Source organism: Balaenoptera musculus, chromosome 3 (assembly GCF_009873245.2).
Source record: "Balaenoptera musculus isolate JJ_BM4_2016_0621 chromosome 3, mBalMus1.pri.v3, whole genome shotgun sequence".
NCBI lineage: Eukaryota > Metazoa > Chordata > Mammalia > Artiodactyla > Balaenopteridae > Balaenoptera > Balaenoptera musculus.
In genome coordinates, this window is record NC_045787.1 from 25,426,923 (window position 1) to 25,440,938 (window position 14,016).

Consider the following 14,016-nt stretch of genomic DNA (forward strand, 5'->3'; position numbering starts at 1 on the left):
GCTATGTGATCCCGAAATTCATTTTTTAAACATTTATTAGTTATAGAAACAGACTCAATTATATATAAGAATTCAATATATAATAAAGGTGGCATTTCACATCAGTAGAGAAACTAATTTTTCAATAGATATTACTGAAACAACTGGCTAACAAATTAGAGGTAAAGTAAGACTTGGCTCCTCAGAGCTTATACCACAATAAAAGATAAAGATTTAAATATGAAATATAATTGAGGGGAAGAGAAAGTTTTCTCAAAATTGTGGCAACAAGCAGAATCCTTGAAAATACCAATAGGTCTGATTACGAAAAATTTTGAAATACTACAAAACTTTAAGTTAAGATGGATATAGAATCCACTTTAAGAGTAGAAAAACCAGAGGTAGGGTATGAGAGAAGAAAACGCTACACTGCTTTAACCAAGTACTAGATCTTTATAGCCTTATAACGTTCTTGGCTAAACAACAAATTTCTAGTTGAAATTCTATAATATCAAAGTTGAATTTGTTATATTACTTTACATTACCTATTAAGATGTTATGAAATTTAACAGTATTATTTTTAAAATGGGAGTCTTCCCTCAAACTTGTCCTTGACAATACGTCCTTCCCTTTTTGCTCAATCTTATGAAAGGTTAAAAAAAAAAATACGGTATCTGAGACAACATGGCCCAATGGAAATATAATTAGAACCAGAAATACAAGCCACAAATCTATTTTAAAAATTTTTAGGGCTTCCCTGGTGGCGCAGTGGTTGAGAATCTGCCTGCCAATGCAGGGGACACGGGTTCGAGCCCTGGTCTGGGAAGATCCCACATGCCGTGGAGCAACGAGGCCCGTGAGCCACAATTACTGAGCCTGCGCGTCTGGAGCCTGTGCTCCGCAACAAGAGAGGCCGCGAAAGTGAGAGGCCCGCGCACCGCGATGAAGAGTGGCCCCCACTTGCCGCAACTAGAAAAAGCCCTCGCACAGAAACAAAGACCCAACACAGCCATAAATAAATAAATAAATAAATAAACTTAAAAAAAAAAATTTTTAGTAGTTATATTTTAAAAAATGAAAACAGGTGAAATTAATTTTAATATATCTGATTTAACCCACCATAGCCAAAATACTGACATGTAATAAATATTTTTAAATTGAGATTGTTTTACATTCTTATTTTTCCATAGTAAGTCCTCACACATCCAGGGTGTTTTTATTTACAGCGTGTCTCAATTTGCACTAACCACATTTCAAGTGTCTGGCTCATAGCCACATGTGGCTAGTGGCTACCATCCTGGACAGTGCAGATATAGAACATCTTCATCATCACAGAGTTTGATTGGCAAGTACTATTCTAGACCATGTTTTTAGTAGGGGGTCAGAGAGAATAAGAAAAAAGAAAGGAGAACTTTGGGAGAAAAAGTTGTATGTCTATATGCTATGGTCATGCCACCACTTCTTACTTCTCACTTACTCCCTAAATCTACTTCCATCTGGCCTGAACACCCAGTGCATGCCCACCCCTTTGAGAATGGTCTCACATTGACAATAAGCTGGGTTTAGTTGGATCTTTCTTCTTGTGAAGTTCTGCCCCCCAAATCTCTCTCAGATGGACTGTTTTTCTCCATCACCTCTGCAATCATTCTAATCTACCTAATCTGATTAACTTTCCTTGGATTAAGTTTCCTAACTAGCTTCCCTGAACTAGTTTTAGCCTTTTTCAATCCATACTCCTCACTGATCTTTCTAAAGGTAAATCTTATCATGACATTTCAGCTTCCGCTTAAAATTCTTCAATAACTCAGAGCAAGTTCCAACTCCTTAACAAAATTCAGCAATGTGTGGCCCACTAGTAAATATTCCTGCCCACACATATAATTTATATTTAGGGTTTTTCTTCTTGGAGGACAAGCCTCATTCTTAAATGCAAACAAATAACCAAGGATGACAAGACACTTGAAAGTCTTCAACAAGGAAGAGACCAAAAGAGAAAATAAGAACTGAAGAAACAGATAACACAGATAAAGAAAATTCTCAAAAGAGCAGTAATATCCTCAGGGATTTAAAAGAAAATCTTACATCCATAAAACAAGAAGAATAAGAAGCCACGATGGCCTTCCCTGGTGGCGCAGTGGTTGAGAATCTGCCTGCCAATGCAGGAGACACGGGTTCGAGCCCTGGTCTGGGAAGATCTCACATGCCGCAGAGCAACTGGGCCCGTGAGCCACAACTACTGAGCTTGCGCGTCTGGAGCCTGTGCTCCGCAACGAGAGAGGCCGCAATAGTGAGAAGCCTGTGCACCACGATGAAGAGTGGCCCCTGCTCGCCGCAACTAGAGAAAGCCCTCGCACAGAAACAAAGACCCAACACAGCTAAAAATAAATAAATAAATAAATAAATAAAATTAAAAAAAAAAAAAAAAAGGTTCCTGGAAATCAAAAACATGAAAGCCACAATAAAAAACTCAACAGAGGGTTAAAAGGTAAGAGAGACCAAGAGAATGTCAATTATATCTCAAAAAAGCTAGGAAACAAACCAGAAAGAAAAATAACATAAAAATCAGAAAGAAAATAAAGAACAGCCAAGAGGTCCACTCCACCTTATACAGTTCTAGAAACAGAGTGAAGATACAAGAAATAAAACTTTCCAAAATCAAAAGACACACATTTCTAGATTGAAGAAGTCCAAGCATAGTGAATTTTTAAAGACCCACATCAAGGCATATTATACAATTTCAGAACACTAGAGATAAAGAGAAGATCTTAAATGCTTCCAGAGAAGAAAAAACAGGCATCATACAAAGAATGAAAATCAGAAGGGCATCAGACTTTAACAGCAACTCTGTATACTAGAGGACAAAAGGGAAATGCCTTAAAAATTCTGTGGGAAAAATCTAACATTCTATTCCCAGCCAATCTGTCAAATAGAAATATGGTACAATAAAGGAATTTTCAGGCATGCAAAGTCTCAAAACATTTTCCTCCCACGAGGGTGGAAGAAAACATTAGATCCAGAAAACAGGGGGCTGAAGCAGTAAAAAAAAAAGTGACAGGAAGTCCCAGTAGAACCAAAGCATAACCAGTCCAAACTGGAGCACAGGCAAATTTTAATGGAGTTATCTGATGTATCTGAACATTTGAAAATTAATAATCTAACTTTTCTCTGATGGAGCACTTAAGAAAAACGGAGAGCTACATAGAAAACTTTAAAAAAAGGGATTAACTCTAGAAAAAAACAAAACTATCTAAGAAAGGAAATCATAGGATATAAACTTAACTCTACAGAAAACAGTATTAATATAGTTGTAACAATATAAAACAATCATTACTGTTTTGCCAAAAATTATGATATAACTCTATTAGGAAGATTGAAAGGTAGCGGTAAAGAGTGGTATGTAAGAAAGCCAAATATTCATCTATTTTTTTGGCTGCGCTGGGTCTTCGTTGCCCGTGTGTGGGCTTTCTCTAGTTGCGTCAAGCGGGGGCTGCTCTTCACTGTGGTGCGCAGGCTTCTCATTGCGGTGGCTTCTCTTGTTGTGAAGCATGGGCTCTAGGCGCGTGGGCTCAGTAGTTGTGGCTCGCAGGCTCTAGAGCGCAGGCTCAGTAGTTGTGGCGCACGGGCTTAGTTGCTCCGCAGCATGTGGGCTCTTCCCAGACCAGGGCTCGAACCCGTGACCCCTGCATTGGCAGGCAGATTCTTAACCACTGCGGCACCACGGAAGGCCCGCAAATATGCATCTATTTTAAGTAATAGATGTAAGTAAGTAAAGAGCATCTCCAACTGATTTATCAAGAAATGGCAGTATAAGCTTATTTAGAAATATGGAGGTAAATGCCCAAATAAGTGAAAACTGTCGCAAGTCGCAAGCTGAATGGTGACCCCCAAAAGGTGTTCATGTCCTAATCCCCAGAATCTAACCCTTAATAAATATTTGTAGATAAAATTAAGTTAAATCAGATCTGGAGATGAGATTGTCCTGGACTATCCAGATGAGCCCCAACATGCAATGAAAGTGTCCTTATGAGTGACATACAAAGGAGAGGGTGATGTAAAAACAGAGGACAGAGAGAGATGCAGCCAGAAGCCAAGGAAAGCCTCAAAGCCATCAGAAACTAGAAGAGGCAAGGAACAGCACATTGTGGCCTCCAGAACTGTAAAGAGAATTAATGTCTGTTGTTTCGAGCAACCAAGTCTGTGGTAATTTGCTAAGGCAGCCTTACGAAACTAATACAAGGACTGAGAATGGCCGCCGCCCAGATACAAGACTAAGGAGTGGGGAAGGGCAGGTGGAAGACTGCTATCTTTTTTGTCGTCAGTCTTTAAGTACAATTTGATTTTATAACTATCATATATGTATTATCTTAATATAATCAATCATTATTTTTAAATGAATAGATTAAATCATATTGGAGTATTTTTCCAAAAGACCTATCAACTGCCTAGTTAAGATCATACAAACAAGCAGACTGGAATAAAAAGCCCATGCAGGCAGGGAACATGTGTCTCTTGGTCTCCAGTGTATCCCCAGAGTCAAGCACAATGCATGGAAGACTTAAGCACTAAATAAGTAAATGATGAATGAATAAATGAATGAAAGAGCAAATAATTTGTTGATAATCAACACAAAACTGGTTCCTGTTCCAAAAAAAAACAAACAGTATCAAAATCTTTTCACTTGGGCTTCCCTGGTGGCGCAGTGGTTGGGAGTCTGCCTGCCAATGCAGGGGACACGGGTTCGAGCCCTGGTCTGGGAGGATCCCACGTGCCGCGGAGCGACTGGGCCCGTGAGCCACAATTGCTGAGCCTGCGCGCCTGGAGCCTGTGCTCCGCAACGGGAGGGGCCGCGATGGTGAGAGGCCCGCGCACCGCGATGAAGAGTAGCCCCCGCTTGCCGCGGCTGGAGAGGGCCCTCGCACGGAAACGGGGACCCAACACAGCCAAAAATAAATAAATAAATAATTAATTAATTAAAAAAAAATCTTTTCACTTTAGGTCAGGGCTCCATAACATTAATGTAAAATTACTTGTAATTTCTATTATTAGTAGTAACCAATGTGTGTATTTCATTGATAATTATAATGACAAATTCTTAAGGTTTCTGTCCTCCATAAATCTATGGTTGTACAGTAAAACAAATAAAAATTTTATTCTGCTTTATGACATAGATATCTAAAACAGTAACTTCAAAACTAATCTCATGCCAGCTCATTTGACTCTAAATGACTAGATTTAATTTTAATATTCCACGAGGAATATTTTCTGCCATACCGTGTTTACTTTGCATACAACCTTCAAGAATACATTTCTTTCTTTCCTATAGGATTATTACTCTCTCTGGCATATCAATCAAAAAATGTTCAGTTTTCACCTAAAACTTTTTGGATTTCATTACAAGACAATGTATTAAGGAAAAAATAGCTTTGAAACACCCCACGTCCCCCCAGAAACAATGACAGACTAGAAGAGAAAGAGTCTTGAGTATTTTAGATTGAGGTTAAAGTTAGAAATTCTAAAAACTAGTCAATAATACCTCTATTAACACAGACCTTCACAGTGGAGAGGCGGAGATCTGAAAACTATTTGTATTCTGGCAAAAAGATCAACAGCCTATGGATAGTTAATTTGCACAATACCACTTTTGAGTAGTTATGTCAAGTCTTCCAAATCATGGCTTTCAGGAGCAGCAAATAAAGTTTGGAGTCTTTCTGAATATGTAGGATGCAATGGCCAGTGATCCTAACAATGAATTACATTACTCATTATGCGCAAAGAACCAAAAACCCAAGGATGCAAGAAAAGATATGGAAACATGATTCAACAAAGACTTAGCTTTAAAATCAACTTCTCTTCTTTAATTTTTGAAAGCTATTAGTAAACAACAAGGTTCTACTGTATAGCACAGGGAATTATATTCAATATCCTGTGATAAGCCATAATGGAAAAGATTATTTTAAAAAATGCATGTATATGTATCACTGAATCACTTTGCTGTAAGCAGAAATTAACACAACGTTGTAAATCAACTATACTTCAATAAAAAAGAAAACTGTTAGTAGAAACAGTCTTCGTTTTTAGGCAGCACAAACTCTTTAAAAAGGAGATGTTATATAGGCCCCCTCTTACCTTTCTTGTTAACAGACTTTTACGTCTCATTCCACAAGCCTCTAGCTGTAACCTTCCTCTCAACGCTAATTCAATTAACATACAGCCACGTAATCCAGATGATATACAGTCATTCCAAAATGATGTGTAACCCTATTTAAAAAAGAAAACAAAAGAGCTAATTTACTTTGAACTCAGAGTCAAGAACAGAAATACTTTTTAGCCAAAGTTATCTCTTGTGCCTTTTACCTTGCATGTCTTTCCATAATTAAAATTAAAATACTGAAAAAATACAGTTACTATACATTATTAAACTAGGATTTTCAGGGACTTACTGTCTTTTCACCACTTTCCTTACATGTGGATAAACAACAAATAACTTTGGAACTCACTAAGTTATGTGCTAATTAGGCTCTTGCAGATTGCAGGCATCAGGGCTCACCGACTCAGTTAACCTAGATTATAGTGGTTTATTACTAGTATACGTGGGCAAATTAAGAAGCTCAGGAAAAATAATCTAGCCCAATGTAGCCTCATGGAGAATTAGAACATCATTCAATGCTGTTTACAATAAAAATACAAGGTTATATTTGGAAGAATATATCAGAAAACTTACATATGGGGCCATGCCTAAAGTTCTGAATAACAAACTGTAAAGCAATCGGACTCCCCCACCCCACCAAGAGAAATTTAAGGGCAACATCCAAGGTGGAAAAACAGCCAGACAGAATGAGATTGATAGACATCCAGGGATCTGGGAATTCTCAAGTGAAACAGGCATCACCAGATAAAGTCAGGGCACTCTTTGAGAGCTAATAACTGGGACTGTCCAAATTATGAAGCTATGAACTTTGCCAGCAGAGTTGCCAGCTATTAGTTTAAAGTACCCAACTCTGAAGAGAAAGCAGAAGCTATAAATGGTTCTGGTTAAGGCTCAGAACAAGGTAACATGTAATTTTGATGGGAGGGAGAACAGGTCAATGGATCCTTTGAAGAATGGAGGGCCAGGAATAGGGAGGCCTAGACCCTTGGTTTCGGTACTGTCTTGAGGTCAGTCTTGGTACGTTGCCAGATCACAGTGGTCAGCTTGTATTTAAGAAGATGCCTGACCATCAGGGTCCGTGGGACTTCACCACTGACACAAGGACTTAAATGACGAACCTACCGCTTCTGAGAATGAAGGCTTTGGGAAAATAAAAATTTGGATGAAGGGAGCCACAAGGAGATCAACAAAAATATCAATTCAAAGAGGGAGATTTAAATGTGAGGCAGGGAAAGCAAACACTGACTACGTTTGAGGGAATCCTCTTAAACTTAAGTGTTAGGGATCTGATTAAATTAAGACTGCCAGATATTAGCTAAGTGGTTAATAAGACCAATAACTTACAGACATTAGGTATAAACGATGGCTTCTGTATCCATCCAAAACAATTAAAGCCCTAGGAAGCCTAGGAATGGATTCACATAAAATCAAAGTTACAGCTATTGGGCTTCAACTGGCCTGGACATACAGATGGAGTTCCTAGGTGAGCCTCTAAAAACTATAAACAATAGAGTACACCTCATAAAACAGTGATGGATGTAGACAGGACAATGCCCTGTCTCTGCAGCCTGGAAATTTCAGATGAACAGTACTCATTAGAAGCTTACATTTGCTAGCAGAGAACGAAATACACCTCAGCCTCAACTGCTCTCAGAGTAATGGCATACCCAGAGATGTCAGCAAAATGGAGTCTCTAATAACAGACGTCAAAGATCTACATTTAATGAACGGCTTTTGGGCATTAACATAAAAAGACACATGCTTAAACAGAATTGATTTCATGTGGGAAAATAGACAAATGGGCGCGGACAGTTCTGTAGCAAAGCTTCTGGGACACATGAGCAATATTCCAAAAATAAATGAAGCCATCAAAGCCATACCAAGGGGCTTCCCTGGTGGCGCAGTGGTTAAGAATCCGCCTGCCAACGCAGGGGACACAGGTTCGAGCCCTGGTCCAGGAAGATCCCACATGCCGCGGAGCAACGAAGCCCATGCGCCACAACTACTGAGCCTGCACTCTAGAGCTCGCGAGCCACAACTACTGAAGCCTGTGCGCCTAGAGCCTGCGCTCTGCAACAAGAGAAGCCATCATAATGAGAAGCCCGCGCACCACAAGGAAGAGTAGCCCCCGCTCACCGCAACTAGAGAAAGCCCATGAGCAGGAACAAAGACCCAACACAGCCAAAAATAAATAAATTAATTAAAAGCAAAACAAAACAAAAAAGCCATACCAAGCAACAGAACAGTCCAGCATGTTGATGACACCTGGTAAAATCTGCATCATAAAAGTAGGATCAGGAATTAAGCAAGTTGCAGGAGGTAGGAGGCGGGGGAGAAAGGGTACTAAAAAGGGAAGTGTTAAATTAAAAACTTTTATGGCATTACTGGATAAAATGACAACACCATCCTTAAGAATTACATCTATTAGAGGGAAAGCAGTATGTTGGAAAAGAGTCAAGTGAATCTGGTCATGACCTAGGCCAGCAAGATTCTGCAGTAAATCCATGTCACAACACATGTGAGCAGAGCTACTGAGAAGCCGGAGCACCAGCTTAGGCCTTGCCAAGTGCTAAAGAGCCCTTACATCTTTTAATCTCTAGTGTTAACCTTAAAACTAGATTTCATCGATCCCCAAACATATATTTTAGAAGTTTAGTATCTCCATATGAGATAACAGATGCTAAACCTACTGTGGTAATCATTTCATGATACAGGCATGCCTCAGAGATAACACGGGTTTGGTTCCAGACTACCACAATAAAGCCAATATCACAATAAAGCAAGTAACACAAATGTTTTGGTTTCGCAGTGTATATAAAAGTTATATTTACACTATACTGTAGTCTATTAAGTGTGCAATAGCATTATGTCTTAAAAAAAAAGTATATACCTTAATTTAAAAATACCTTATTGCTAAAAAATGTTAACCATCATCTGACTACGCAGCATTGCCACAAACCTTCAATTTGTAAAACATACAATATCTGTGAAGCACAATAAAGCAAAGCACAATAAAATAAGGTATGCCTGCATATGTAAATCAAACCATGATGCTGTATACTTTAAATTTATATAGTGATGTATGTCAATTATCTCTCAATAAAACTGAGGGAAAATGTTTTTTTGTTTTTTGTTTTTTTAATTTTATTTATTTATTTATTTATTTATTTATTTATGGCTGTGTTGGGTCTTCGTTTCTGTGCAAGGGCTTTCTCTAGTTGTGGCGAGCGGGGGCCACTCTTCATCGCGGTGCGCGGGCCTCTCACTATCGCGGCCTCTCTTGTTGCGGAGCACAGGCTCCAGACACGCAGGCTCAGCAATTGTGGCTCACGGGCCTAGTCGCTCCGCGGCATGTGGGATCTTCCCAGACCAGGGCTCGAACCCGTGTCCCCTGCATTGGCAGGCAGATTCTCAACCACTGCGCCACCAGGGAAGCCTGGGAAAATGTTTTATCTCTGATATTGGGATGCATTTTTAAATAGATGGTACCTTAGATTAAAGGAAATATGGTATTGTAACTACTGAGCTAACCTTAACCCATGGAAGAGGGAAGAGACAGGTGGCATAGGCCTCACAGGTGCTCAGCAGTGTAATGATGAACTAGAGCCTACCGTGTCAGTTACTGGGCATCTTAAAACTTGGTACAAGATTGGGTGACTGAACATCCAGATCCAGGCATGCCATCAATCCACCTGACTTCTCAGTGGAAAAGAGTTTATAAGAGCAGGTCAGTAACAACCACATTGCCCAGAGGATTCTGTCCTCAGATAAACCACTACTCTCTGAAACAATTACAAGAAGCTGCAGTCTAAACAGGATGGTTATATATTCAGGGCATGAATGTGTTTATGCCCCAGTAAAAATCTTATACCGTATCTGTCAAAAAGGCAAGCCAGCCACATTAAAAAAGATGGTTAAAATAGGTGAGGAAGACCTGACAGTATCAAGCAGTTTACGATTTGGTTCAAAAGCACAACTAGCTACATGTGCAACCATACCATGAGAGAGTAAAGAAATAGCAAGGACGGGGAATTCCCTGGCAGTCCAATGGTTAAGACTCGGTGCCTTCACTGCCGTGGGCCCGGGTTCAAGCCCCGGTCTGGGAACTAGGATCCCACAAGCTGCACAGCAAGGCCAAAAAAAGAAAGAAAGAAATAGCAATGATGATTATTATAACAAATTATGACTATGTATTCAGTGACACTGCACAGCTCTTGTGCTTGGAAGCCAATAATCATTTCAGATCCCCCCAATGGGTATGAGACTCTACCACCAGCAATGGAGGAAATAGCTTCATATCCCAGGTTAGTCCAAGGATAGGGTACTAGTGCTCAAAGTTCAGGGTCACACCAAGGGAGAACCACTGGCCAGGCAATCAACTTACTGATGAAGAAGCAGCACTGCGCTGGGAATACTAGTAGCCACAGTATCTTGAGGATGTCCCCCACTCACTGTAGAAGACTCAACTGGGTCCTGATGGAGGCTGGACAACCACCAAAAAAAAAAACTATTTTGGGGCCCTACAAGTTCAAGATTATGATCAGAATCAGCTCCTACTCCTAAAATAGAATGGGAGAGGCAGAGATATGCCAAATAGAGGTGGATCATACACTGCCCTCACAGAATCCAGAGAAACATGATTTCATTAGGTTCATGGGTCCAAAACAAGGGGAAACATGCAAGAATAAACGGGCACATTAAGACCCTAATACGGTTTTCCTGGTGAGTTGCGCTGCTAGAAAATCAAAACAGGCACATTCAAAAGTCATACCATGTGCAGCTCACAAGCCTCCAACAAAACCAAGAACAGAACACAAGAGACAGGGAATCAGAAGGCCCTGGAAACTAATGCAAAGCACCTCTACTTGCCTTTCACCAACAATCTACTTTAATAATAACAACTAATAATAACCAGGTAGGTGGAGACTTTCCCAATGGAGAGCCAGCTAAACTGACTACAGAGTGCTCCAATCAATCTTACGTTGTTGGTAATACTCAGCATCAGACACTCAGACAAATGGCCAACCTTTAGGCAGACCTCAAGAGAAGCTTGTAACTTAAACTGTGATAAATGACCTTTATCATATAGTATGCCACTCAGAAGCAAGGAGCTAAGTAGAAAGAATGAATGGTACAGTAACAAATGAGGCAACGATACGAGGGACAAGCTCTGCAGACACAATCCTTCCCTCAGTGGGCAGTTCCAAGATCTAAACTTAGGGGACAGAGACTACATATATGAAACCTGATGTTGCTGCAGATCTAAGCAACAACCTCCAACACAACTTTTTCTCAGTGATAAGATAACATTTATTTGGATCTCTATTTGCCTGATTCCCTTTTCTTCTCAAGTGGCTCAACTTGAATAGAGGAAAAGGGAAATGCTCACTGGGTCCCTAAATATACAAACACTGAGTTCTCATCATTCAAGTTACGAGCTCCAGAATATTTAACCAGAAGACGTTTGTTGTTTAAGACTGAACTCAAAAGGCTGGCCACCTGCAATAAAATATTTAAAACATAGTGTACAAATATCATAAGAGGTATACAACCAAAAGTATTATGTGATTTTCCTTCATAGAACATAAACACACACACACATATAAAAAATAAAATGTAAGCACAGAATAAAAAATATAGAACATGATATATATATATAAATAAAACATGAAAAACAGGTATAAAATAGTATATATAAAGTATGACCCTAATTTGAAATTATATAAATATATATGCATAGAGAATGTTTATATGTATTAATACATAAAACCCTTCTGTATTAACATATAAAACCCACAACTACTGAAGACTGTGCACTCTAGGGCCCATATGCTGCAACTACTGAGCCCGCGTGCTGCAACTACTGAAGCCCACACGCCTAGAGCCCATGCTCCGCAACAAGAGAAGCCACCGCAATGAGAAGCCCACGCACCGCAACAAAGAGTAGCCCCTGCTTGCCACAACTAGAGAAAGCCCGCGCACAGCAACGAAGACCCAACACAGCCAAAAATAAAATCTAAAAAAAAAAAGGCGCTTTACTTATTTTTTTTTTAAAAAGACAGCCTACTATATGGGATATATTTGCAAATGATATATCTGATAAGAAGTTAATATCCAAAATATACAAAGAATTTATACAAGTCAACATCAAAACAACGAGCAACAACCCAATTAAAAAGTGGGCAGGGGCTTCCCTGCTGGCGCAGTGGTTGAAAATCTGCCTGCTAATGCAGGGGACACGGGTTCGATCCCTGGTCTGGGAGGATCCCACGTGCCGCGGAGCAGCTAGGCCCGTGAGCCACAACTGCTGAGCCTGCACGTCTGGAGCCTGTGCTCTGCAACAAGAGAGGCCACGATAGTGAAAGGCCCACGCACCGCGATGAAGAGTGGCCCCCGCTTGCCGCAGCTGGAGGAAGCCCTTGCACAGAAACGAAGACCCAACACAGCCATAAATAAATAAATAATTAAAAAAAAAAAAGTGGGCAGAAGACCTGAGTAAACATTTTTTCCAAGGAAAACATACAGATGGTCAACAGACTCATGAAGAGATAATCAACATCACTAATCAACAAGGAAATGCAAATCAAAACCACAATGAGATATACCATCTCACACCTGCCAGAATGGCTATCATCAAGAAGACAAGAAATAATAAGTGTTGGCAAGGAAGTGGAGAAAAGGGAACCCTCGTGCACTGTTGGTGGGGCTGTAAATTGTAGCAGTCACTAAGGAAAAGAGTATGGAGGTTACTCAAAATATTAAAAACAGAACTGCTGTATGATCAGGCAATTTCACTTCTGTCTATTTACTTGCAGAAAACAGAAACACTAATTCAAGAAGATATATGCACACCAATGTTCACAGAACCACTACTTATAATTGCTAAGATATCTACCAACAGATGAATGGATGAAGAAAATGTGATATATATATCACTGGAAGTTTCTACTACTTCTAGTATTTTGTCTTTCTTTATCATATTACTGCATTTATATATATATATATATATATATATATATATATATATATATAGTGGAATACTACTCAGCCATAAAAAAGAATGAAATTCTGCCATCTGCAGCAACATGGATGGTCTTGGAGGGTATTACGCTAGGTGAAACAGGTGGTTTGCTGGAGGGGAAGGGGATGGGAACAAAACAGGTGAAGGGGATAAGAGATACAAACCTAAATTTATTAAATAAATAATATACAGCATAAGAAATATGGTCAGTAATATTGTAATAATTTTGTATGGGGACAGATGGTTACTAGACTCAGGTGGTGATCATTTCATAATATATGAAAATGTCAAATCACTACATAGTACACCTAAAAGTAACATAATATTGTGCATCAACTATATTTCCAAAAGAAGTAAATAAATATATACCCAAAGAAAGAAAGGAAGGAAGGAAGAAAGAGAGAAAAAAAGGAAGGGAGGGAAGAAGGGAAAAAGGAAAAGGAAAAAAGAAAAGGAAAAGGAAAAGGAAAGGAAAGATCTAAGAACTACAAAGTAAACCAGAATTGGGAGGTCATACAGAACAGGCCTGAAGAGCCCAGACTTTGAAACTACAAACACCTAACAATTCAAAATAGTTACTAGTTGTCAATATATGTACAAGGTACACAGAGGAGTTTTCATATTTTACCAGCTATGTTTCTGTTTTTATGCACAAAGTATTTCAAAATGAAATCACTAAAAACAACCTATAATGTTGAATTCTGTTGTGACCAATGTTTCAGAAATGGCTTTCTACATAGACTTTCCTCAGCAAAAGAAAATACCAGGTTTCCAAAAACATTTGGGATTTACTACCAAACTCAATCCAAAATTTGTACTGAGGCCACTCTTGGCTCACATCCCCCTTTTAGAAAACTTGTCCTCAACT

The 14,016-nt window shown here is 39.3% G+C and overlaps 1 protein-coding gene across 2 annotated transcripts in view; it reads right to left on the reverse strand.

The window, feature by feature from the left end:
• GOLPH3 (golgi phosphoprotein 3) overlaps positions 1–14,016 on the reverse strand; it is a 54,002-nt gene that overhangs the window by 11,841 nt on the left and 28,145 nt on the right. The window contains exon 2 of one of the 2 annotated variants that reach the window (XM_036846198.1): positions 6,106–6,237. The exons of the other annotated variant lie outside the window; for it this stretch is intronic. Coding sequence (XP_036702093.1) covers positions 6,106–6,237 — 132 coding nt within the window. The remainder of the gene's footprint in view (positions 1–6,105; positions 6,238–14,016) is intronic. 2 annotated transcript variants of the gene reach the window in all.